The sequence below is a fragment of the Acomys russatus genome, chromosome 5 (genome assembly GCF_903995435.1).
Source record: "Acomys russatus chromosome 5, mAcoRus1.1, whole genome shotgun sequence".
Lineage (NCBI taxonomy): Eukaryota > Metazoa > Chordata > Mammalia > Rodentia > Muridae > Acomys > Acomys russatus.
This window is the reverse complement of record NC_067141.1, coordinates 960,470-988,121: the sequence shown is the minus strand read 5'-3', so window position 1 is coordinate 988,121 and position 27,652 is coordinate 960,470. Positions and strand designations below refer to the sequence as shown.

Here is a 27,652-nt window from a genome sequence, read left to right as displayed (position 1 = left end):
AGATATCCATAGGCTGTGTGTGAGTGTGCATGTGCATGCATACAAGTGTGTGTGCATACATACATACATATGTGCATACATACATAAATACATATCCACATACTTTTTAACAGAAACTAAGTGATACTACCTTTAATCTTTTTTCCTTTTCCAACACAATGGACCGCATGATAGAAAACACAATGGAAGAGAACATGAGGATAAACATCAAAGGAATGAAAGGACTGGAAATCCAAAGTAATTTATCCTGAGGATGAGTTGGATATGGAAATCTCTGTATGAGAATGTCAATGCTATCAAATAGCTTCTTCCCAGCAATCCTTTCATGATACAACATGATGCTCTTATCCAAGGCATGCTGTACCGCCAGGAATCCTTCCTTGATATACCCTGTGTAAGAAAACTCATGTTCAAGTAAAACAGATGAAGAAGCAACTCAGACATATGAAAAAGGAAATGCAAGTAATCTTTAGCTTGCAACCTACAAAACCTACTTTAGATGTGACATAAAAGGACATTTCTTTGGTTGAATATGATTTTTATCTTTTCAAAATTAAAATATATTAGTAAAGCTGGTAAGCTTGCTAAATTTCCTACTTACAAAAAGAACAACAATAGAACTAAATGTTGAGAAGATGATGATTTAAAAATATAAAGAAATGAAATCCTAGAACCAGAGACCACAAAAAGACAACAAACAAACAAACAAAAACCACAAAATAAAGATTTCAGAAACTGGGTACCAGGGTGATAGAAAAGTGCAGTCTAACAAGCACGAAGACCAGAGTTGAGATGCCCAGGACCCAAGAAAAAGACAGGTAGGTGTGCCAGCCTCCGTGTAATCCCAGCATCCAGGAGGTGGACATGGTTAACCCTGGTAGCTAGTCTAATTAAACTGGCAAGCTACAAGTTCACCAAGATATCCTATGTCAATATATAAGGAAGAGAACAATCAAGGAAGATACTAAAATTCAGTCTCAGGCCTCTGCAAGGACACACATCCATACCCACAGATATGTGAATGTGGATATATACATGCAGGTATATTCCACACATGCATATGCAAAAATAAGAAATTAGAAGTTGCAAATAACTATCCTTGACCAGAGAGTTCATAGAGCCTAAAGGAGAGCCCACTACTACATTTTTTCCTAAACCAATATAATTTCTAATAGTATTTCCAATAAATTTCTAATAATTTCTAACCACAGAGAAGTATAGCTCTCATCAAAGAGGCTTATTTTGCAGTAGATGGAGACTATTACAGAGATTCACAACTGATAAAAGTACAGAGAGCACTCCCAAGGCGTTGAAAACAATGGGAGAAGGTATGGAAAGATGGCAAGAGCCAAAGGACCTGGATACCCGGTGTGATGTTTGTCTTCTGGACATGACAGGAAGCTGCACCCATGACATTTCAACAATACAGTTCAACAATACAGTTGCCTAAACAAGACCTGCATAATGACCATACAGATGAAATGACAATGTGGACGGGCAATATCATAGGAACCCATTCCTAGATAAGAGCTAGAGACATGCCAATAGCTGCACAGGACTAGAGATTCAATATTTTCCAGGTATGAACCTTGTGTCTAGATTGTTCTCTCCACTACCTGTCTCGGTAAGACTGTCGCAGCAACAACTGCACTACCCTACACACACTGTACTACTCTACCTTTTCCTACTTCCACCACTGCTGCCATTACCACTCTTCTCTCTCTGCACTGCTCTTAAACAGCCTCTTTCTTGTGTTGTTCTCAGGAGACTTGAGTGTATCCCATCTCTGATTCATTCTGCCAAATCTTTCTCTGATTCATCACTTTGTCTGTCCCTCAACTAGACTGTCACTTTCAAACATGCTTCCTTCTACAAACAAATCTTACTTTCATTGTTTAGGATTAAAGGTGTATACTGAGGATGTCTCTATACCACAGCTGGGTCACATAGACCTAGATGGTTTTTAGATGTGATCCCTTGCCAGAGCAGTCATTTTGCTGGATTAATTCCTCTACACTCCTAGATCCACCCATGCCTGGTATCCTTTTACATTATTATTTAATAATTCATTGAATCCAGTTTGTGCTGCTTATATAATCTCAGGTGAGGGGCCATCCACTGGAATGTGGTCAACCTACCATGAAGCACATCCTTAAAGAATACTGATTCTCCATACCTCAGAAGCCATCAATTGTCTACAGTTTCTCAGCATCTCACTGGTGGGGATGTACCCAGAATATATGTTGCCTTGATCTTGTGCATGTCTTGTGTAGGCAACCAATGCCGCTGTGAGTTCATTAGTTCAGTGGTTTTGTCACCTCCAGAAAATAATGATTCACTTGATTTCAAATTATACTACAGAGCCATAGACGAAACAGAATGACATTGGCACAAAAACAGGGACCTTGATCAATGTGACAGAATTGAGGACAAAGATATAAGTCGTGTATTTTGATCATAGTCACCATCCCACGGGTTCAGATCCACCCTTATGTCCCTTCTTTCCCCCCACATTTTGTGTTTTCTCTCAATGTTTTAAAAAACATTAAGTCCAAGTGGGCTTATATGTAGGTTTATATGTAATTGATACCCACTTGATAGGGGAAAAATCAATGTTTGTTTGTTTTTTGGTTTTTCGAAACAGGGTCTCTGTGTGGCCCTGGCTGTCCTGGATTCTCTTTGTAGACCAGGCTGGCCTCAAACTCTCAGCGATCTGCCTGCCTCTGCCTCCCAAGTGCTGGGATTAAAGGTGTGTGCCATTTTAAAGTGAACTTTTTGTTCTGTTTTTTGGAATTTTCTTCTTATTTGTATTGTGGGTTTTGTTTTGTTTTGAGAGTGGAGAAGGTGGGCGGGAGGAAAGGACATAAAGTTGGATTCAGTAGGGAGGTTGAAAGATCTGATAGGAACTGGGGGAAAGGAAATATGATCAAATATATCCTATGCAAAAATTTAAATTAATAAGGACAAAACACAAAACAAAAAATTAATAAAATGGTAGTGAGAATGGTAGGAAAGGGACTCCCACACTCTGTTGGTGAGAACACAAGTTGGTGTAACCACTGTGGAGATCAGTGCGATGGTTCCACAGGAAACTAGACATTTACCACTCCAGGGAATCTACTAGTAACCACTAAAGAGACACATGTTCTTTCATGTTCATAGCTGCTCTGTGCATAACAGCCAGGACATGGAAACAGTTCAGTTATTTGTGTTGGTTAGTTCTTTTTTTTTCCCAACATGACACAACTATCATCAATCTGAGAAAAGGGAACCTAAATTGAGAAAATGTGCCCATCAGACTGACCTGCAGGCAAGCCTGTGGGACATTTTCTTGATTGATCATTGATGCGAAATGGCCAAGTCACTGTGAGAAGTACCATCCCTGGGCAATAGGTTCTGGGTGTATAAGAAGCAAACAGAAGTTTAGAAGGAGCAGGCCAGTAAGCATGATTTCTCCACAGTTTCTGTTTCAGTTCTTGCTTCCAGGTTCCTGCCAATTCCTACCCTGAATTTCTTTTATGACAGACTGTAAACAGATACAATATATTCTTTCCTCCACAAGTTTCTTGTGGTTGTGGTGTTTATAGAAAGAGCAATGGGAAATAAACTAAGAAGAAACTGGTACCAGGCTTGTGGAATATTGCTTTTACAGGCCCAAAATAGTAAAAGTATTTTGAACTTTGAGCTGGAAAAGTCACTGAGTACTCAGACCTCAGTTGGATATTCTGTGGGAGTCTGAAGTTAAGAATGTTTGTACAATGGAGACAACAGAGGCTGGACATGTAAACTTTCAGAGGGAAAAAGACTTTACTGGGACTGTCTGTATGATAGTTTACATTAAGACTGTGTGTCACAGGCCACACCTGCCTGAAGACCAAGAAGCCTGTTCTCACACCTTCTGTGTTCTCTTTGTACCCCTAGACCAACATATCTTAACCTATGGGTCACAACCCCACAGATCAGTTTGGGGGTTGCATATCAGATATCCTATATATCAGATCTTTAGATTAAAATTCATAATAGTAGCAAAATTACAGTTATGAAATAGCAACAAAATAATTGTATGGTTTGGGGTCACCACAGCATGAAGAACTATGTTAAAGGGTTGCAGCATTAGGAAGATTGAGAACCACTTCCCGATACACCATCTCTCAGTCTTCTTCTTAGTGCTGCAACAGATGACCAGCTGTGACCTCCATTCACCACTGCCCACAACTCCGGTTGATCCCACAGACTATCCACTCCTGGCCTCCCTACTGCCATCTATTATTGCATCTTAGTCTCCAACACCAGCAGGCATTCTCTATAAACATACCAGCTGAGAAGGCTAGTAAAACAGGCAACAAACAGCCATCACACCCTCTGAAAAATCCAGAGAGGAGAAAGAAATCAAGAAATAAAACATCCACCCAACAAAGACAAACCCCAAAATCATCATCTGAACTTATAATACTCTAAATCCAGATGCCTGGATGCCAGCATAAGAACACAATCAAAATCAGCTAGGACAATAAGAGCCCAGCTCTAGAGCCACAGCTGGCCCTGAATATTTCAGCATAGCTGAATCATGAGAAAAAGACTTGAAAACTAGCTGTATAAAGATGACACAGGTCCTTAAAAAGGAAATGAATAAATCCTTCTTTAAGAAAAAATCCAGAAAAACACAATTGGCAGAAATCAATAAGTACCTTAAAGAAAGCCAAGAAAGAAAGAAAAAAATCAAACAGTTGAAGGAAACAAAACATTCAAGCCCTGAAAATGAAAATAGAAGTAATGAAGAAAACACAAACTGAGAGAAATTAGAAATGAAAAATTTAGGAATTTGAACAGGAACTAATGGTGCCAGCTTCACCAAAAGAATACAGGAGATGGAAGAGAGAATGTCAGGAATCAAAATATTATGAAAGGATGGATGCATCAATTAAAAAATGGTTAAATCTAAAAAATTTCTGACATAAAACATCCAGGAAATCTGGACACTATAAAAAGGTCAAACCTAAGAGTAATAGGAATAGAGAAAGGGAAAGAAATATCGGCTCCAAGGTCCATACAATATCTTTAACAAAATCATACAAGAAAAATTTGCTCACCTAAAGAAAAAGGCACCTGTAAAAGTACAAGAAACGTACAGAACACCAGATATATTGGACTAGAAAAGAAAGTCTCCTTGACAAATAATAATACTAAACAGTAAACATACAGAATAAAGAAAAACTATTAAAAGCTGAATGGGAAAAAGAAGAAGCAACATACAAAGGCAGATCTATTATAATTACACCTCACTTTTCAATGGAGGGCCTAAAATCTAGAAGAGCCTGCACAGATGCCAGGCCATACTATTATACCCAGAAAAACTTTCATTCACCATAAATGGAGAAAAATAAGATAATCCATGATAAAGTCAAATTTAAACAATATCTATCTACAAGCCCAGCCCTAAAGAAGGTGCTAGAAGAAAAACTCCAATCCAAGGAGGTGAACTACACCCATGGAAACAAAAGAAATAATCTCATGTCAGCAAAACTAAAAGAAGGGAAATGTACACGTACATGTGCGTGCTTGCACACAAACAAACACAAGTCTCTCCTCCCTCCTTCCCTCTCTCTCCAACCCCCTCCATCTCCCCCCACCAAAATAAAAGAATTAATAATTATTGGTCATTGATGTAGGGAACCTCGAAGTAGGCTCAGAATGCCCGCACCAATATTTCAGCACAAAGGAAACTTATTTGCTCCAGAGAGACAGAGGGAAGAGACAAGGAACAAAGACAGGAGATATAGAAAGAGGGAGATGGGGAAGAGAAACAAAAGAGAGGGGAAAAAAGGAGCAAGGGAGAGGGGGAAGGGGTATTTGCTCCAAGCGGAACAATGGACAGCCTTGGATAGAGGAGATAGATGTGGCTCACAGGCAAACAGCAGTTTATAAAGGTAAAAGGGAAACCCTATGTTAGGATGAGGGGTTTAATTTTAATTTGGCATCTTAATTAGGTGAGTCAAAGGGAACTTTTGACTGCTAGACTCAGTACTTTGATAGTTGGACATTGGTAGTCAGTCTCAGGAGAAGGAAGTGGCCAAATAAGGGAAAAGAGCTTGGGGGCTAGCTTTAGTTATGCAATCTAATGGTTTTTTAGCAAGGCAGAGGGAATAAAGGAGAAGGGAAAAGTCGGCCAGAGCCATATTTGCCATGTTTGGGCTGCCTAGAGTCTCTTCAGCTGACATCTCTCAATATGAATGGTCTCAATTCCCCAATAAAAAGACATAGAATAACAGAATGTGTGTAAAAACAAGATCCATCCTCCTCTGCATGCCAGAAACATATCTCAACACAAGGATAGACATTGCTTCAGAGTAAAAATTTGAAAAAAGATATTTCATAGAAAACGGACCTAAAAAGCAAGCCTGTGTTACCATTTTGATACCTAACAAGTTAGACGTTAAGCCAAAAACTAATAAAAAGAGATTGGAAAAACATTATATGCTCATCAAAGGAAAAATCCACAAGATGACATTTTAATTCTTAACTTCTATGGTCCAAACAAGTAAAAGAAACATTACTATGGCTTAAATCACATGCTGACCCTCGCAAACTGATGAGAAACTCCAATACCCTATTCTAATCAATGGACAGGTCATTCAGATAAAACCTAAACAAAGAAATACTGGAGCTAAAAAACATTGTAAATCAAATGGACTTAACATATTTTCAGAACATTTCATCAAAATAGAAAAGAATATACGTTCTTTTTAGCACTTCAAGGTATTTTCTCCAAAACTGACCTTGTACTAGGACACAAAGTAACTCTCAATTTTACAACTCTCAGAATCCTGTCAGACTACTATGGAGTAAAGCTGGACTTCAACAACAACAGAAAAAAACCCACAAAGCTTACAAACTCATGGAAACTGAATAACCCTCTAATGAGTGAAAAACGGTTCAAGACATAAAGGAAGAAATTAAATAATTTTTAGAAATGAATACAAATGAATAAACAGCATACTCAAAATATAAGCAGTGCTAAGAGAAAAGTTCATAGTACTAAGTGAAAAAATTGGAGCTATATCAGCTGCTTAACAGCACACCTGAAAAAGAAGCACACTAGAGTAAATGCCCCCCCCCCCCCAAAAAAAATCAAATTCAGGGCTAAAAGCAATAAAACAGAAACAAACAGAAAAATACAACAAATTAATAAAACAAAGAGTTGGCTCATTGAGAAAGTCAACAAGATAAACCCTTATCCAAAGTAACTTCAAGATGAAGAGATAATATACAAATGATCAAAATCAGAAATAAAAGAGGGGACATAAAAACAGATACTGAGGAAATCTAGAGAATTTTAAAAAATTTTTTATTATTAATTTATTCTTGTTACATCTCAATGGTTATCCCATCCCTTGTATCCTCCCATTCTTCCCTCCCTCCCCTTTTCCCCAAATTCCCCTCCCCTATGACTGTTCCTGAGGGGAATTACCTCCCCCTGTATATGCTCATAGGGTATCAAGTCTCTTCTGGGTAACCTGCTGTCCTTCCTCTGAGTGCCACCACATCTCCCCCTCCAGGGGACATGGTCAAATGTGAGGCACCAGAGTACGTAAGAAAGTCATATCCCACTCTCCACTCAACTGTGGAGAATGTTCTGACCATTGGCTAGATCTGGGTAGGGGTTTAAAGTTTACCTCCTGTATTGTCCTTGGCTGGTGCCTTAGTTTGAGCGGGACCCCTGGGCCCAAATCTGCCTATCATAATGTTCTACTTGTAGGTTTCTAGGACCCTCTGGATCCTTCTACTTTGCCATTCTCCCATGCTTCTCTCATCTAGAGTCCCAATAGGATGTCCTCCCCTCTGTCCCAGTTTCCTGGTAAGTGAAGGCTTTCATGGGACATGCCCCTTGGGCTAGTATGCAGATATAAGTGAGTATATACCATTTGATTCTTTCTGCTTCTGGGTTAACTCACTCATTATGATCATTTCTAGCTCAATCCATTTATCCACAAATTTCGGGAATTCCTTGTTTTTAATAGCTGAGTAGTATTCCATAGTGTATATGTACCACAGTTTCTTTATCCATTCTTCTACTGAGGGACACTTAGGCTGTTTCCATGATCTGGCTATTATGAATAAGGCTGCTATGAACATGGTTGAGCAAATTTTCTTGTTGTGTGCTGGAGCATCTTCTGGGTATATTCCAAGGAGTGGAATAGCTGGGTCTTGAGGAAGCCCTATTCCCATTTTTCTGAGATAGCACCAGATAGATTTCCAAAGTGGCTGTACTAGTTTGCATTCCCACCAGCAATGAAGGAGTGTTCCTCTCTCTACACATCCTCACCAGCATGTGGTGTCAGTTGAGTTATTGATCTTAGCCATTCTGATGGGTGTAAGATGGAATCTCAGAGTTGTTTTGATTTGCATTTCCCTGATGACTAAGGAGGTTGAGCATTTCTTTAAGTGTTTCTCAGCCACTTGATATTCCTCTGTTGAGAATTCTCTGTTTAGTTCTGAGCTCCATTTCACAATTAGGTTGTTTGGTTTTGTGGTGTTTAATTTCTTGAGTTCTTTATATATTTTGGATGTTAGACCTTTGTCAGATGTAGGGTTGGTGAAGATCTTTTCCCAGTCTGTAGGCTATCACTTTGTTCTGCTGATAGTGTCTCCTGCCTTACAGAAGCTTCTCAGCCTCATGAGGTCCCATTTATTAATTGTTGATATTAAGGCCTGGGCAGTTGGTGTACTGTTCAGGAAGTTGTCTCCTGTGCCTATGTGTTCCAGGCTCTTCCCCACTTTTCCCTCTAACTCAATTAATGTCTCTGGTTTTAAGTTTAGGTCTTTAATCCACTTGGTCTTGAGTTTTGTGCATGGTGACAAATAGGGGTCTAATTGCATTTTTCTACATGTAGACATCCAGTTAGACCAGTACCATTTGTTGAAGATGCTATCCTTTTTTCACTGAATAGATTTGGCTTCTTTGTCAAAAATTAAGTAACCACATGTGTGTGGATTCATCTCTGGGTCTTCAATTCGATTCAATTGATCAACCAGCCTATTGCTTTGCCAGTACCATGCTGTTTTAATTACTGTTGCTCTGTAGTACAGCTTGAGATTAGGTATGGAGATTTCCTCCAGAGGATCTTTTATTGTGTAGGATTTAAACAGAGAATTCTTAAGAGAGGAAACTCAAGTGGCTGAGAAACACTTCAAATAATGTTAAATATTCTTAGCAATCAGGGAAATGCAAATCAAAACTACTTTGAGATTTTCATTTTATACCTGTCAGAATGGTTAAAATCAATAAAAACAAATGACATATTAGTTGTTAAGTCATTAATAAGCAAGCTACAATTCATAGAACAACAGAGGTTGGGTATAAAATAAGAAAATGGGAGTACAGATAGATTTCATTAAGAAAGGGAAATAGAATACATATATTCTGGAGGGTTGGGGTGCTTGGATAGGTGGGTCAAATGGGGAGAGAAAGAAAATGGGGATGAGGGAGGGAATATGGGGAGAGACAGATAAAGCTGAGGGCGTTTTGAGGGGTAATATAGGAAGCTAAGACCATAGAAACTTCCTAAAGTATATGCACACATAAAGGAACTCTAAATGAAACTATCAGATAATAAAGAGACAGAGTTTCAACTGGACATCTTTTTTCACCAAATTAAACTTCCAATATGGAGATTGCATCATATCTATTTGAGTTGCTGGCCAGAAGGATCCCACAAGAACTGCCAAACTCAGGGTGTTGCCAAGACTATAGGTTACTTTTCACAACTGGCAGCAAGGCCCCTTGACTAAAGACAACACCTGCACAACTCACTGAACATGGAGAAGTCAAGCTGGTGCCTATACAGATCCTTCACCCCTATATTTTATAGTCTTTGGTTTGGGAAGGTACTCTGTATGCTATCAAAAAAGATATGTAAACACTAATCCATCAATAAACCGTTTGATCTATAATGGTGAACTATTTGCAAGATATGCTGGGGTAATGGTACACAAAGTGTGTGGAAGTAACCAACAAATATTTCAATTTACTAAAGGCCCACTCCAGGAGATGGAATCTATACCCAACAATGCTTGGATTGCAGAGAACCAGAGACTAGGTAGTCCAGAGACCCAGAGTAAAACCAAATACTACTGTTCTAAAATTAAAAAGAAAGCATAGTGATAAAATGACTCCTTATGACATTTTGCTATACTCACAGATCAGTTCCCTGCTCAGCCATCATCAGAGAACCTTCTTCCTGAAGCAGATGGGAACAAATACAGAGAACAACAGGCATACATTATATGGAGAGACACTGTCTACTCAACTCCAAATGGAATGTCTCCATCAAATCCCTCCTTGGGGTTAAAGGAACTCCATGGAAGAGGTGGAAAGAGTGTTAAGAGTCAGAGGGGATGGAGGACACCAAGATAATAAGGCCCTCCAAATCAACATGATCAAGGCTCATATGAACTCACAGAGAATGAGCCAGCATGTACAGGGTCTACAATGGTCTGCACCAGGTTCTCTGTGTGTATATGATGGCTTCCAGGTAAGTATTTTTATGGGATTCTTGAGTATGCTAAAGAGTGTATATCTTGTGCCTTCTGGGACTCTCTTCTGTTAGTTTGCCTTGTCCAAATTTGATGTGATGATTTTCGTATTGATATATTTTGTTATGTTTTGTTGTTATCTCTTAGAAACTTGTTCTTTTGTAATGAGGGACAGAAAGGAAGTGGATTGAATGGGGGTGGAAGTAGGGAGGAACTGGGAGGAGTAAAGGAAGGGGAAACTAATCAGTATATATTATGTGAGAAAAGAATGTTTTTAATAAAAGGGGAAATATAGTTATTTGGCTTCTACATATGTATTAAAAAACAAATCAGCATAGCAAGAATTTAGATATATGCCCAGGTTTATTATTATTTATTATTAGTCTTCATAGTAGCTGAGATATGGACCCCACCTAGGTACCCATCAGTAGATGAGAGAACAGAAGTATTATTACATAAGCAATAAAGAAGTATTAAACTGAAATGACAAAAGCAATACCATCCTGTCCCAACCTTCTCTCTCCCAAGTCATTTTGTAGGCTTCCACCCCCACTATCAACATTTTCTACCTTGGCAATGCTTCAGAGCCTGTCCAACCTTGACTGTGGTCCAAACATATTATACCATGTCTGGAAGATATGCTGAATCTTGCACAGAAATCAGATGCTACTAGGCTGCTACAAATCTCTTGCTAAAGTAACCTCCTCTTGAGCACTGGTTTAATTATGGTTTTGTCTTTAAGAATGCCATACCCATCTTAGGGACCAACAGATGTCTCAAAGGCAGGAGCTTGGTCTGGCCATCAATAAAAAAGAATCCAAAACTTTTAGTTGTTTTAAACAGCATGGTTGTCAAAACTGTCTTGCAATGACTATTTCAAAATCATGTCCTTTGCATCAACATGGATGTAACAGGAGGATATTAAGTTAAATAATACACACATACACAAACTAAGTACTGTGTTTAACTAAATAAAAGTAACATAAATATTGAACTATGCTTATGAAAAGTAGAAGAGAGGCAAGATCTGATGCAACCACACTGTAGGTATGTATTGAAATACCACACCGAACCCCAGCCATATCGACATATATAATGAATATTTTTGAGTAGAAGTAAAATTAAAAATATATTTATACTGATATGGAAACTAAAAGCGGATATACAATGATATATAAGTTCATCAAGAGTAAGGACTGAAAAGTAGTATTGTTACAATATAAATTTTAATTACCACAAAGAATAAACATTTCTCATTTGTTAAATGATTACAAATATATAAACTTAAGTATGTGTTTAGTCATGTACTAGCTTGTGACCATTTTTGATAAAATAAGCATGCTGAAAGATCTGCTTACCAGGACTTCCTCCATCAAGAAAATCTGGGTTCCTGGGTTTTATAGATGGTTGATTAGGGAAAAGAAGTCTTGTTTTCCAGCCTATCTTATCTGGCCAGAAGACGGTCCTTTGTACACCAACAAAACGCAAGTGATATTTTACCTGAAAGTATTAATAAAAGGTCATATATGAGAAGGGTGGTGGTGGCGTAGGCTTTTAATCCCAGTACTTGGGAGGCAGACACAGGTGGATCTCTGTGAGTTCAAGGCCAGCCTTGTCTACAAAGTGCATCCAGGACAGCTAAGGCTACACAGAGAAAACCTATTTCACCCCCCCAAAAGTCATATATGTTGAAAACCAAAAAGAAAATTAAAAAGCAAACATTAGCAATAAAGTTACATCCCAGTAGAAAAATGTAACTTTAGAAAGCGGGCATAGTAGCTCACGCCTTTAATCCCAACACTTCAGAGGCAGAGGCAGGCAAATCTCTGTGAGTTCGAGGCCAGTCTGGTCTACAAAGCAAGTCCAGAACAGCCATGTAAATTTATACCACAGAGATAGAAGCTATCTTTCTAAGATTTATATTGGCAAAATAAAAAGCTGAGCAATAAATGTTTGCAGAGCTATAGACAACAGGCACTTGAATCCAATCCTTGTAGGATGAATGAAAAATGGCACACCAACGGAGAATCAGGAAATATCTAAAGTTAACAGAAGCACATACATTATCATCTCCATTCTGCGCTGCTGTAGTGTGATGAGTTTGTAAGAGCTGTAGAGGCTGAGATGGCAATATCAAGGATCAGTAGGTTTGCTGGTTCTGATTACAAAATGGTCCACGGAAGGAAAGAAATCCTTTGATTCACATGGTTAGGAGTGAAAGACAAAGAAGAGAAGAACCAAAATGGTGTTGAGCTCTTCTCCCATCCCGGTAGAGCCCTCATGACCTGATGACCTCTTAAAAGTTCCCTCCTAATACAGTTTCAATAGTCATTACATTTCAACATGAGTTAATGTGATGACAAATTCTGAAACTACAACATTCAATTACTGTTCAGTAAAAAAAATAAACTTCTGGTGTCCTGGGCTCAGATAGCCATAAGAAGAGGATAAGGGGCCTGTCTGCCATCTTCACTGTGGTGGTGGACATGGGACGCTCCATGTGTAAGAAAATTCTGTGTGCAACCCAAGGCAGACATGCATACATATAGACACCTAGAGACATACATGCCTTAGGAATTCTGAATACATTCACTGAATTCTATCAACATTTTCATCCTGGTTATATATATAATGTCACATAAATGTATATATCATACACATGCGGGCATTCTCTCTCTCTCTCTCTCTCTCTCTCTCTCTCTCTCTCTCTCTCTCTCTCTCTCTCTCTCTCTCTCAACTTTTCAATTGGAAACTCTTGTTTAAATGGAATAGCAACTGTTAATTTTGGAGGACTGGCATTTTTTTCTCAGTATAATTTCCTGGAAATGCATCTAAACAGTTTTATGCGTTTTTGTTGCTATATAATGCCTTTCTTTTTACTGTTAGTCATTTCCCTAGTATACAGGCATCACTGGTTCTATTTACTAAATTTCATGAACAAGGCACAGGGGCTTGTTTTATATCATAGAAGGTAATGGACACAGGGTTCTCCTATGGGTTCTGTTCCAACATTCTGTCAGCAAGACTGAGAGGAGAAAGTGAAAAGACCTATCCAGTCTCAGGCAATGGATGCAGTGGCACACACCTTTAATGCCAGCTGGCAGAGACAGGTGGATCTCTGAGTTGGAGACTAGCCTGGTCTAGAGAAGTCAAGGGCAGTCAGGGTTACACATAGAAACCCTGCTTTGAGAAAACGAAACAAAATTCTCAGCCAATCCCTCAGGTTAGGAGGAATCCCATATTAATCATGGACACTAGTGAATAGAACATAGCTCATGTAGCTTACAATACCTCACCCAGACTTGTGCCTCAGAGCTAGAACATGAGGGCATGAGAAAAAAGGCATGGAAGCTGAACTGGCCCTCAGGGAAATCACACTCTACAAGTTACACTTTCCATCCCTACAACCCTAAGCTCTGTTCAATGAAAAGCTTTTGTTTTTCTAGGTTAGAAGAATAACTGGTACAGGGAAAGCAATAATTCTTCAATGAGAATTGCATGATTGCCACATGGTCATATCAAGCACTAACAATTTTGCACCAAGCAAATAGTGGAGTTACTATGAGGGGGAAAATGAATCATGATTAATATGAACTAAAGTTGCTATTAGGACAGCGAGTGACAGTTGAGTTCTGTTTGTATGAAACAAGGCATTTCCTTAGAGCATCTCCTAATATTTGTTTTTCCATGCACAAGTGGGTGAGTACTTATAATATAGATGGCCTAACAACTGAGGGCTCAGGAGAGGTACGGTTTACCCAACTGGAAAAGCATGCTAGACATTCTACATTGTTAGCTAAGAGTGACTCAAATTTAGAATTAAATATTATAAATAACATTTTCTTATATTAAAATCCCTGTTGAAAATATACAGACCTGTCTATGTTCCTGAAAGCTGTCTGACTACTAGAAATATGCACAGGTTATTATGAAAGAACAGAAAGGGTTGGGATACAACTACAAGCTGAATAGAAATTTGCAGGAGCAGTCCCATATTAAATAAGTCAACTTGGCCAAAGTCCCAGAAGCAGAAAAAATGGTATCTATACAGAATTTCTGGGGTAAATAGTAGAAAGTTGAAGTTGTGAGAATGGAGACACACTGGATGGGCATAAGTCTTGCGTGATATATGCACATGAGCCTATGTAAGCCACTATCATTTTAAAGTCTGTTTTGTTTTTCAAAATGTATAGTTATTTATATATATATATATATATATATATATATATATATATATATATAAATAAAAGATGGGGAGGGAAAGAGGGAGGACACAGGTACATACATGCATGGCCTACATGTGGAAGTGAGAGGATAACGTCCAGGAGCCAGCCGTCTCCTTCTGCCATGAGTTCCAAGCATCAACCTCAACTTGTCAGGCTTTCAAGGCAAGCTCTTTTACCTATGGAACCATGTCAAGTGTCCAAACTACAGTCTTTTACTTAGGATGACATGATTTCAACCAAGGTTGGACAGGTATGCTACAATATTCACATGGACAAACAAAAGATGCTGTCCAAAAATAAACTAAGGGAATTGAGCTGTGTCTGGTGGTACACACCTGTAATCCCAGCACGCAGGGGGGCAGAGGCAGAGGCAGGTGGATCTCTGTGAATCTGAGGCCAGCCTAGTCTACAAAGCAAGTTCAAGACAGCCAGGGAGACACACACACACACACACACACACACACACACACACACACACACACACACACACACACCAAAACAAAAACCCTGTCTTGAAAAAAAACCAACCAACAAACAAAAACTAAAGAGAATTGGTATCTATCAGTTAGTTTATATTTAAATTACATCATCAAAGATACTATAATATTTGTTTAGGAAACTACCAAAGCCAGGCTGTCAAGATAGTGCTGGGTGTAGAAGCACTTGGTGTGTAAGCCTGAAGAACCAAGTTTGAGTCCCAGGGCCCACAGTGGAAGGAAAGAACTGATTCTCCAAAGTTGGTCCCCTGACCTCCACATGTGTGCTGTGGCCATGTCTGTACTCTCACACATATCATACACAATAATAAACAACCAAAACTTTAGAAAGAAAATTATCCAAATAGACTCAGCACTAGAGAAAATCTACAGGGATTTTAGTATTGGAAATTACATTCAAGGATTTGAGAATAGTCGGCAGGTAGTAATAACGAAACTTGACATGACACTGAAGATATTTTGAGCCAATGTATGTTGATGCACATGTGCCTAAATTCACATCAGTAGATATATAGCTTTATGCCACAGAGAGAAAGCTGGCACAGATGAATGGAGCCATGAAAATATGGACTAGATATTAAGATTATGTAGCTCTTATTTCTGCCTTCCGATAAGCACCTGTCTTACAAACAGTGGATGTGGCTCCATCTCTAAATGATATTTCTACAACCCCAGGATGGGATGCCTATAAAACTTCCTAGATGCCAAATTCAAGGCACTGCTCTTTCCTCTTTCTGCCCTGATACCCTAAGGCTGAATTGATAAGCTAAGTCTTCAAGTTTTCTGGAGACTCATGAAAGGAATTACAGTCTGCCTTTCATTCAAAGAAAGGATTTGTGAGTTCAGTTGTCTGCTGATAAAAATGTCTCTGACTTAAAATCCATCTTTACCACCCTGTATGCAATACAGCAAGCACTGGCTGATTACAGTTCCCTCTTAGTCTACACTTCTCTCCTGTGTTTTTTATGTGGCTATGACCACAATGTCTCACAGAAACAATTTCAAGGAATAAAGATTTATTTTTGACTCATTTTCCAAAGCTTAAGAAAGGCATGGCAGAGCACAGTAGTTCACACTGTAGCCAAGAAACAGCAAAGAGGAAATGCCAGGACTCTGCTGGCGTTCTCCTCTCCCTTTTATTTTATCACACAGCCCAGGAGACACTGTTTCTCACATTTAGAGAGGTTCTTCTTCCCTTAAGCATTTCTGAAAAATCCTCATAGATTGCTTAGGTGATTCTAAATCTAGTCAAGCTGATATTAAAGCCTTATGACCACACTCCCTCATAGTCAGTAATAGGTACACAGACATTACATCACTCGCCAGTGGATTAATATTCTTGCTTTATTACATATTACTATCTTATTCTCAGGAATGATATTTTCTTCATTTGCAAAACTGGGCTAATAATAACGAATTCATTAAAAATCCTAGAAGCAGTACTTATTTAAAAACCCTAAATAAACTTTTCTTACCTCAAGTGGCAGAGGATCATTTTTGCTTTTAAAGCCACAGTCAAAAACAATGGCAGCCAGCACTTTCTGAGACATATGTTCAAACAGGATATACTTCTCAAACTCAGCTTCTGAGGGAAACCCTCGAACTATGGGAAGACAAAACTTTTGGCTTATGTAAAAACAACCAATAATTCTGTTTGAGAGGTGAGATACTTCGTACAGATGAAATAAATTTAAAATATTATGAATTTTATTGCCTTTTCCTTAAATATTGATATGAATAACTAATGGATACTTCAGGTACAAAATATTTGAGGTGTTTTATAAAATTTTACTATGAAAAGGTTATTTGACGTTAGATGAGCCAGTAGTAGCACAATAAACATCCAACAAGGCAGTCTGCAGGGACAGAGAGCATTCTAGTGTTTCCTAATTCCCTGGAGCTCTGAAACTGTGTACAGCCTCTTGGAGGCGATTAATAATGCTCTAGTTGATTGCCACTTGCTTGTACTTCTACAAGAACACTGAAATCCATTGACTCATGCACATTAAATAGGCAAATGGTGTATTTGGGAGGCACATTATATTTCTTGATAATATATAAAGCTGTTTCAAAGGAGAGTAAAGACAGGGAGTGGATAGCACTTCAAATTATGCCTTAGAAAGTAAAACTCTTTTGATAATAGTTTGATAGTAACAGAGGAAGCAATTAGTGAAGATGGATCAGTGCAAATTGTCCAGCCTCAGCTGCAGAGTGATAGATCAGAAAAAAGCTGAATAGAGCCTCACAGACAAGACACCCAGTGTACATGTCATGTTAGTACCAGGGAAAAAGAAATGTTGAAAATGAATTCAAGAATTCTTTTCAAAAATTACCTTAACTTAAGAAATACAGAAATTAGAAGACTCAAAAGGATCTGCTCCCCATCTGGGCCTGATGCTAACAACAAAAACAGTCAAATCTGGCAGCCTGCATAGTCTGAAACACCCACCAGAAAAGTATAACCCCAAATGGAAATGATTGGCATGTTTCTTTTTCTTTTTCTTTCTTTCTTTTTTTTTTTTTTTGAGACAGGGTTTCTCTGTGTAGCCCTGGCTGTCCTGGACTCACTTTGTAGGCCAAGCTGGCCTTGAATGCATAGTAATCCACCTGCCTCTACCTCCCAAGTGCTGGGATTAAAGGCATGCAGCACCATGCCCAGCTTGGCATGTTTCTTAAACAGTTTGAGGGATCACTCTCTCTAGCTATTCGAGTCAAATCTCTATGAGATGTTATTTAGACAACTATGTACCACGAGTGATTTTCTTTTCCATAAGAAAAAGTGGTGTCCAGTCAGGACATCCTGACCTTGGTTTTATTCAATGCTGTGGTGCCGATTAGCAGCTGAGAAAACACCGTCACTATTGTTTTAACCTAAAAATCGAGTAATGGTTAAATATATTTTCCCTATCTAGTAGAAATCACACTGTGATTCAAGCCACTCCAACAGTGATCCAAATGCCCCAAAACAGGTGTTGGGTCCATCACTCTTTGGTCCAACCTTGGAGGTCAAAGTAAAATTAAGAGGGGGAACAGATGATGCGTGCTCTGTGAGGCCACCAAGAGACTCTAACAGACTCTGATTTGGACATTTAAAATCTCTCTTCTTGCCTCCTGTGGGTCCCTCCCATTCTAAGACTTGTAATATTAATAATTCTTGCCTTTACTTCTCCCTCAAGTCTTTCCAGTAGCCAGTCAAGAACTTCCTTTCTTCCCTACATCTGGCAATTAAGACATATAAACCATTAGGTCTAGATAGGTGTTTTAAGTTGATAATGACAATATATGATGGAGATTGATTTACATTCAGAAATTTAGACACACCAAGATAGGAAAGATGTCTTCTTCAGGGCTGTCAAATACAAATAGCCAAAACACCAAGAATGTAACATTTATATAATTCCTGATTGTGTCATGGTTCTTCTTGCTATAGGTAATCTATTGTATATATGTATAATGACATAAATGTATATGTAATAAAATAAAATAAAATGAATAAAGACATATAAATCATGGATACACTTCTGGTATCTTTTAGATAAGCTCACTGGAGAGGTACTCCAACTATAAAAGTAATTTTGATTCTCCTGGCTCAATTGTTGTCTGGGAGGCTTACAGCCCTCTTCTGCTAACCTAGGCCTAGTACTAGAAGCTTCGAGCCTCCATAGAATCTAAATGAGGCCTAGAATTTTTTCAGCCTATGAGACTTACTGCTTAATAAGATCACCCTCACTTGTTTTTTTCTGTCTCTGGACTGGCTGGCTCACCTCAGCTGTTCTGGCTTAAACCCCTCTCCCAGATGACTTATTTAATCTGGCTTCTCTCTTGGCTTGGAATTGTTCTCCTTGGCCTCAAACTAACTCTGCAATCTGCTTTAATATTCTGGCTTCTTCTCATTTTCTGTCTCACTCCATCTTCCCCTGAGTTCTCTCTCCCTGCAACCCATCTCTCTATTATTGTCCTGGTAAAAACTGCCTCTTCTTTCTGTAAAACTGCCTCTCTTGTGAGAGTTGGGCGTATCCTATTCTGTCAAATCTTCTCTGATTTGTCACCTTTTCTGTCACTCAATTAGACACCACTTTCAAACATGGGTGTTTCCTTCTACAAACTAACTTTACCTTCATTTGGGATTAAAGGCATGTACCATCATGCCTGGATCTAAGCTTTTCTTTAGCTGATATCTGCTCTGTACCAGGCTGCCCTTGAATTCAGATCTGTTCGCCTCTGTCTCCTGGATTAAAGGCATGTTTGTATTCTAGCCAGTTCACATAGACCTAGAAGGTCTTGCCAGAAGAGCCATGTTCTGAATTAACATTCTTCTACACCCCAACTGCCACATCCAAGCCCTTCAGCTATATTAGTCATTATCCGGATTCCCTAAAGGTAGCTATGGCCGCCTCTTCAGAGGTGATAAGTGAGAACAAGAGACAGTAACTGGCGACAGGCCCCTCAGGGTAGGGACCACACAGAGCATGGCCAGGAACACCAGAGGGGAGTTATAGTTTCTTATCTTCACTTACCAGGAGATTCGGATAGACTGGGACTCTAGGTGAGAGAAGTATGGGAGAATGGGGAAATAGAAGGATCCAGAGGGTTCTAGAAACCTACATGAAGATGATCATGATGGGCAGATCTGGACCCAGGGGGGTCTACTTAAACTACTGCACCAACCAAGGACAATACATGCAGTAAACACTGAACCCCTACTCAGATCTAGCCAATGGACAGGACATTCTCCACAGCTGTGTAGAGAGCGAGGACTGACTCTGACATGAACTCTGGTGCCCCATATTTGACCACTTCCTCTTGGTGGGGAGGCCTGGTGGCACTCAGAGAAAGGATAAGCAGGCTACCAAAATGAGACTTGACAGGCTGTGACCATACGGTGGCGGAGGAGATCCCCTTCTGTCACAGGGAGACAGGTGAAAGGAATAGGGTGACAGAGGGAGGGAGGGGGGAATAGGAGGATACAAGTGATGGGATAACAATTTAGATTTAATCTGAATAAATTAATGACAGTATTGCTGATGTAGCCTTCAATTAATATAGCATTGAAGGCTCCATGGCTGAGCACACAGCTGAGCAGAAGGTTTGTCCAGCATCTATAATACTCCTAGGTTTAATCTGAAGCACTGTGAACAAACAAACCAACTGACTTTAAGCCCCCAAATCAATTTCCATAGGACCACAACCTAAAGAGAAAATGTTAAGGGACCTGTTTTTCAGGTAGGTAGGAAAATGAATCAACCGCAAGAAACAGAATGTGACCATTTTAACTTCAAGAGCAGGCACTTCTTTCTACATTATGTAACAAGAGTCCCAAATACCTCACATCTTCCTCATTGATCATGAATTTTGAACCATGTCTAAGGTGTCAACTAGTTTTAAGTTACAAAGATTTTATCACATCCTAAAGGCTTCATCATTTTACATTTAGGTACACAGCCCATTTTCAGTTAATTTAGCAGAGAATATGGATTTTTGTTGTTTTGTCCAGTGGTGTCCAGTTGTTTCAGTACTGTTTGCTGAGTGGGTTTTTCTTTCCCTCTATTCTGGTGCATCACTGTCAAAGTCATTCTAGTGTCTTAGTGTAATAGATTTACTTCTGGCTTCTCTTTTTTTCTCGCTTGTTTGTCTCTCTCTCTTTCCCAATTCCACATTGACCTACTTATCATCATCACATCACTAATATTAATAGTAAGACACAGAATCCCCCTTAACCTTAATATTTAGCATTTTCTATAGATGTAGTAGTATTTTATAAAAAACTTGAATATCTAACCTTTTATAGTGGTGTTGAGATTCTTCTTTACATCCTCAATGATTTTTGTTACCACATCAATATCAGAAGGTATGTAAATCAACTCCCACTCCTTGGCATCTTTGATGAAAGAAGGCATGGTAGCAACGGGTTGAGGAGTGAAGCGATACGGTCCAGCAACATTTATGTCAGTAAGTGCACGGAAAATCAACATCATTATTACAAACAACAATGCTGCCAAGACTTCTGATACTGAATTAAATATCTGCCTCCTCTAAAAGAGGAAAAGAGACATGTTATTGATTAGCTTAAGAGTACACATTCAATGCAAATGAGTTTTATATTTTTATCTCTATACTCCATGGGATAAAGGGCAGATGTATGTTCAAGCCCTGAACTTAAGACCTGTCAGCCATTAAAAGTATGGCATGTATTCTATGCATTCAAGTCTCACAGATAATCTTATAGATAAATAGAAAAAATGTGCATCATCATTATAAATTATATTGGTAAACTGTTACGTGCTGCCTCTACATGTTGAGGGTGGACTATGGGAGTGAAGATCCCCTTCTTCATGCTTGAGTGTATTTATCTCATGTCCTCCCACACTCCTTGTCCTGCGAAGGTTGACTCCCTGATGCCATGGAAAAGAAGGAGAATAGCAAAACAGTATTAAAGACATGGCCTTCAGAACAGGTAGAAAGTAAACTGTGGTTGCTATTGCTTATCTCATGTTATAAATCTATCTGTGCTGGGAATGAGAAGCCAGGAGCTCATCCATGCAGAGGTGGACTCTGTCTGGCACTCTGTCCAGGATGACTGTTTAAACAGTGCTTCGCTAGCCATGTCTGCCGGATGCTGTAAGGACCATATTTGATGTTTCACTGTCTATTTGCTGCTTTATATTTGTTCTTTTACTTAAAGTCCTGACCCAAGGGAGCATTGCTTTGTCTAGGATTCCCAGTTACATAATCTAGCAGGCTGTCTCAATGGAACTTCCTCCAGTCAATTTCTACTGGATTTGTAAGCACCCAATTTGATGAGATTTTGCTATCTATCTGCTACTTTCCATTTGTTCTTTTACTTTTGCTTGCTACATGCTTAATAGACTTACTCATTTGAACACTGAAACCAAGGCTTATACATCGTTTTCTGGACAGAGCAATCATTACATTCATAAAGCTTTTGTTTCAGGGTCTCCTAAATGAATCTAAGTCATGGTTAACTCATTTAGAAAATGAAGCCATAGGGCAATCATAAAAGCCTGTTGTACATCAAAAGTGCAATATGTGATCTTTTTCTTTTCTTTTCTTTTTTCTTTTCTTTCTTTTCTTTTTTTTTTTTTACTAGTTTTGTCATTAAACACCAGATTATGACACAAGGTCAGGATGTTTATAGACTAGAAGGTGTTTGTGATCAGACTGCTGGCATTTTACACAGCCACTTGAATGACCACTAGTAAATCCAAATCTCTCAAATTTTAAGAATAAATAAGGGAATAGAATTCTTACCAGAGAAAATCTAAACAAGGTTACCTTGATTACTTTATTCTTGGTTGAGCTTAAAGTCACTAATTTTAGAGGCCCCTAGTTGGACAGTATATCATTTCTTTTCTACTAGATTTTCTGTAGATAACATCTCTGATATGTGGATTACAATTAAATTGCCTAGGCTATTTGCAATAACTTGAAGGCTGCTTTGGTAAAACAGACTTTTTGGCCTTGCAGATATCTGATGTGACTTGAAATGTTTTGGCATCTCTGCTTTACAACTGTGTCTCATTCCTCTGCTACTTTAATCTTTGGTCAGAGTTGTTCAGTACTGAGTGTAGACATGGCGATCACTGAGAAATGTTGTGCCCAAAACTATAATTCAAGGCTAATTTAATCTAGGTCTGTCTAATTGCTCTCCCTCAGCTACCTTGAGCAAAATACCAGACTATAAAAGGAAGGAAAAGAGAGAGTACTTGAGTTCCAATAAGTGCTTCATGTATTCCCAGAAAAGAATGTTCCCTGCTTGGTTAGCTTCTCTGTCACTTTAATAAACATGCCTTTCCTATTTTAATTTTCTTAAAAGCAGTCTCCACACAAACCTAGAGGTAGTAGCTGCAGACATTCTTGTGCTGCCTTCCTTTGTCTTTGTACCAGAAGCCCTTAGTAAAAGCCTTATCTGGGATTTTTCTTCTGCTTTCTTTTAAGTGCTAGGTGTTAGGATTCTGCTCCAGTCGGCCTACCTGTGATGTCACTGCCTACCTGCTGCTGGGCGTGGTCCTGCCCAAGATTATAAAAAGCCAAACCCTCCTCATGGAGAGCTCTCTCCTCTCGTGTCTCTCTCCCTCCCCCTCTCTGTCTTCCTCTGTCTCTCTCTCTCTCTGGGGTACCCCTATCCCTTTCCTTCTCTCCCCATGCTCATTTAATATACTTCTCCATATAATATCTGTTGCCGCACATCTTATTTTTTAATTATTAAACTAGGGTACTTGGTTCTGAAATTCTTCTGAACTATCTCAACTACCTCTTCTCTCCTCCCCACTCTCTATTGGTTTGTTGGCTTTTATATATATGGAAGATCTATGCATCATTTTGTGTTTTTCAAAAGTGCGCCAGGCATGGTGGCGCACGCCTTTAATCCCAGCACTCAGGAGTCTGAGGCAGGCGGATTACTGTGAGTTCGAGGTCAGCCTGGTCTACAAAGTGAGTCTAGGACAGCCAAGGCTACACAGAGAAACCCTGTCTTGAAAAAACAAAAAAACAAAACAAAACAGAAAAAAGTGCATGCACAGGTATACACAGACTGAAATCTAACATAAGCCCTTATGGACATTCCTATGGATGCCTTTACCTACCTTTAATGTAAGATTTTTCCAGAGGAGAACTGTTAGTTGATTGATTATCAACTGATTCATCCTGTTACAAAACTGTGTGCCCAACTCGAGGGATGAAAGGTGTCCTTCCTCCTTCCTTCCTTCTTCCTTCCTTCTTCCTTCCTTCCTTCCTTCCTTACAATGTAAGTCACCTAAAATGTGAGATACGCAATGGATTATTTACTCTTACTGCTTTCTCTTTAACCAGCTTCAAAAATTGATAAGAATACATATCTGAAATAAAGCAAATTGTATTGTTCTTAACTTTTTCTATTAATCTTTCTTATAATATAGATTCTTAATATTTAATGAAGAAACTGGGAAGTAGAAAGATGTAAGATGTTTCACTTTTCTAGGTAAAAAATGACATAATAGTAATTGTTCAGCTGGAGTTTCCTAGGGAGCCTCCTTCCCCTACATGGTCCAGTAAAACTCTTTATCCATCTCCAACCCAGATAGGACGGCCTCCAAGGCTCAGCTGTATATTTCTAACATTCCTGGCATAGCTGCAGGCAGTCCCAACCACCATGACCTGAAGGTGCCAGCCACCTAAGTGTACAAGTCCAGTGTACTGCAGACAAATCATTTCCCTTCACCTTGTGCCCAGAGGCTAGTGAACTCACCCAGGAGCCCCTGCTCCCCTGTTCCCAAGTAAACCTGCCCTTTTTTTGCGTTTAATCTGACTTGAATTGACTTATTTTAGTGGCAGAAATAACCTATCACTAACAAGATCTACATTCTTAAAATATTCTGCTCTTAATATATTAAACTTAACAATTATCACTACAATAAAAAATCAAGTCAATGGAAAGTATCAATCAGCATGTTCACTATATACAAAGTATTGATGTGTAAACATATTTAAATGCCATGTAGTATTTACTTCACATTTACTATAAATCATGCTATTGAGTATAAAGTCAGACTCCACTCAAGTTTGGATGGTACCAATTTTAAGGAACATCAACTTTAAAACTGACTCTATCGTGGACCTTTCAGCACGGCTGTGTGAGAACGTCAGTATCTAACAGCAAAGTAGCTATTTAACTGTGGAAAACTTAAAGACACACCATTAGGAGTGGCATACACTTTTAATCCCAGCACTCAAGCAGAAGGAAGGCTAGACTGGTCTACATCATCTGCTCTAGGCCAGTGAGGTCTACATAATAAGACCCTGTCTAAAAAAAAAAAAAAAACCACACCCATTAAAAGTTTCTAACTATTGGCTTAGGACCATAAGAAAATGGAGAAACACTTATTCAAGATAGTAGATTAAATCTTGGAAAGAATATTAGGTCATTGCCTTTGAACTGTCTCTCACACATTCTCCCTCCTGGTTCCCCATCTTCTTCCCCATCTGACTCCATGCTAGTTCTGTTCTGGGAAAATGTGATTGAAATGAAGGCCTCTCCAGGTCTCTGAATATAACAGTATGATTGTGCCCATGAGAGGCAGAGTACTGAAGACATTCCATTCGTGATGAGTACTCAGTTTTTCTTCTTAGTACTTTGACCCATTATGTATCTCTCCACTGACTGCTACCACTGTGAAAAGAAGCTCCTTTAAGGTTGAGAGTTGCCTAAGTCTATGCATATAAGCATAAATATAACTACTTAGAAGGAAAATTGGCAGCAGGACCATTCAGGAAGATTAACAGTGACAGGTACCATTTTTGTAATCAGAAGCCATTTGGATACTATGGTCTACTACTTAAGTTTCTGTTTACTTGGAATTGGGCTGCACCCACCCCATGGCCAAAAAAATGGTTTTGTAACATATGTTCCAGAAGATTTTCTTCACTGCCTGGTTCTCCTTCTATAATCATACTTGTTTGCAAAATCCTTCCACCCACCACACCTTTTGCTGCTTTGAGCTATAAAAGGAGTTTTAGAAACTATATTAGGGTTGCTCTCCTAAACCCTGCCTTGCATGAAACAGATACTGGACTCACTCCTGTGAGGACAATAAAGCATGCTTCGACTTGGCCTTAATATATGGTTGGAGATCTTTTCCTCATATCTGTGTGTTCAACAACTGACACTGTTACAGACATCTATAACTAGTCAAAATATAAGTGACCATGGATTGCCCAACCCCAGGTGATATAACTACAGTGCTTTTCCCCCGCTAAGACAGGGTCTTTCTACATAGGCCTTGCTATTCTGGAAATCACTGTGTAAACCAGGCTGGTCCTGAACTCAAAGATTTGCCTATTCTGCTGGAATTAAAAGTATGAACATCCATGTGTGGCTTAAAATGTTATTACTGTTTAAATTATATTATGGCCTCTCTGTACTATACTAAATAATAAAACAAAATTTTGACATCTGTACATTTTTCCCATTAGGTGATAAAATGAGTATATATATATATATATATATATATATATATATATATATATATATATGTATATATATACACACTATCCACTACTTATTGATAAAGGTATAATGGTTAATTACATTTATGGTTTTAATTACTATTCTTGAGAGATTTTTTTAAAAAGCAAAAAAAAAATACCTCTAACATGTAAGCCCCTACTTTGTACAAACTGTACTCTAGCAGCCTACTTCTTTTTTTCTACACATTGAAGATATTCTTAAAATTGAATGATCTGACCTCATTCCTGGCCCACAGTTCAGCCTTCATCCCTGGAGGCCTGTGACCACCAAATAGTCAGGTTAGATAGACTTCTATGCCCCAGCCCCCTACCTGTTGGGTGTTCCCTGGGCAAGCCCAACAGTGGTGAGCTACACACAGGCCTTGCATGCTCCATCTCCTGGACCACAGCCCAGCCTTCATTTCCAGAGGCTAGCACTACCAGAGACCACCAGAGGCCAGTAGCCATCAGAGACAGCTAGGCCTGCAGCCACCCAGAACAGACAGGTGAGATTTTTGTGCCTCAACCTCCTGCCTGCTGTGTGATCCTGGGCAAGGCCAGCAGTGGTAAGCTATGCCCTGACCGCTGCATGCTCCATCTTCTGGACAACAGCCCTGCCTGCATTCCCACAGGCCAGTGGCCACCAGGAACCACCACCAAAATTTCTTGCTTGCTCTATTCTCCAGACAAACCTAGCAGTAATGAGTCCTGTCCCATCCCCTGTGCATGCCATTGTCGGCCCACAGCTTAGCCTCCATCCCCAGGGACCTGCAGTTACCCATGACAGACAGCCCTACCTGCATCCCAGAGAGCAGAAGCCATCAGGAGCCTCAAAATGCCATCGGCCATCAATAACCATGAAAAGCCAGCAGCCATTAGGGTCCACCAGAGGCCAGCGGCCATCAGGGATAAACTACACCTGCTTCCTGGTACTCTATTCTCTGGCCCACAGCTCAGCATGTTCTACCTGATGCCTGCCAACACCAGAGACAACCAGATGGCTAAAGGCCAGTGAAAGAGCACAAACAATAAGATCCAGAGCAATATGGCACCACCAAAACCCAGATGTCAAACTACAGCAAGCCCAGGATATGACCTTAAATCCAGTCTTATGAAGATAATAGAGATATTTAAAGAAGAAATGAATAAATTTCTTAAAGAAATACAAGAAAATACAATGAGACAGGTAGAGGCTTTTAAAGAAGAAACGAATAAACCCCTTAAAGAAATACAGGAAAACACAACTAAACCTGAAAATGAAAGTAATCATCATCATCATCTTCATCGTCATCATCATCATCATCACCATCATCATCATTCTGGAGATGGAAAATCTAGGGAAGAGAACAGGAACAACAGAGGCAAGCATCACCAACAGAATTCCAGAGGTGGAAG

General features: G+C 39.2%; 1 protein-coding gene across 1 annotated transcript in view; it reads right to left on the bottom strand.

The window, feature by feature from the left end:
- The window catches only part of LOC127190153 (phospholipid-transporting ATPase ABCA3-like), a 121,608-nt gene extending 94,618 nt beyond the window's left edge, over positions 1-26,990 (bottom strand). The window contains exons 1-5 of the mRNA XM_051147175.1: positions 26,841-26,990; positions 21,036-21,288; positions 16,732-16,859; positions 11,892-12,033; positions 131-390 (exon numbers count right to left, since the gene is read on the bottom strand). Coding sequence (XP_051003132.1) covers positions 131-390; positions 11,892-12,033; positions 16,732-16,859; positions 21,036-21,288; positions 26,841-26,990 — 933 coding nt within the window. The remainder of the gene's footprint in view (positions 1-130; positions 391-11,891; positions 12,034-16,731; positions 16,860-21,035; positions 21,289-26,840) is intronic.
- Between the last annotated feature and the right edge of the window lie 662 nt (positions 26,991-27,652).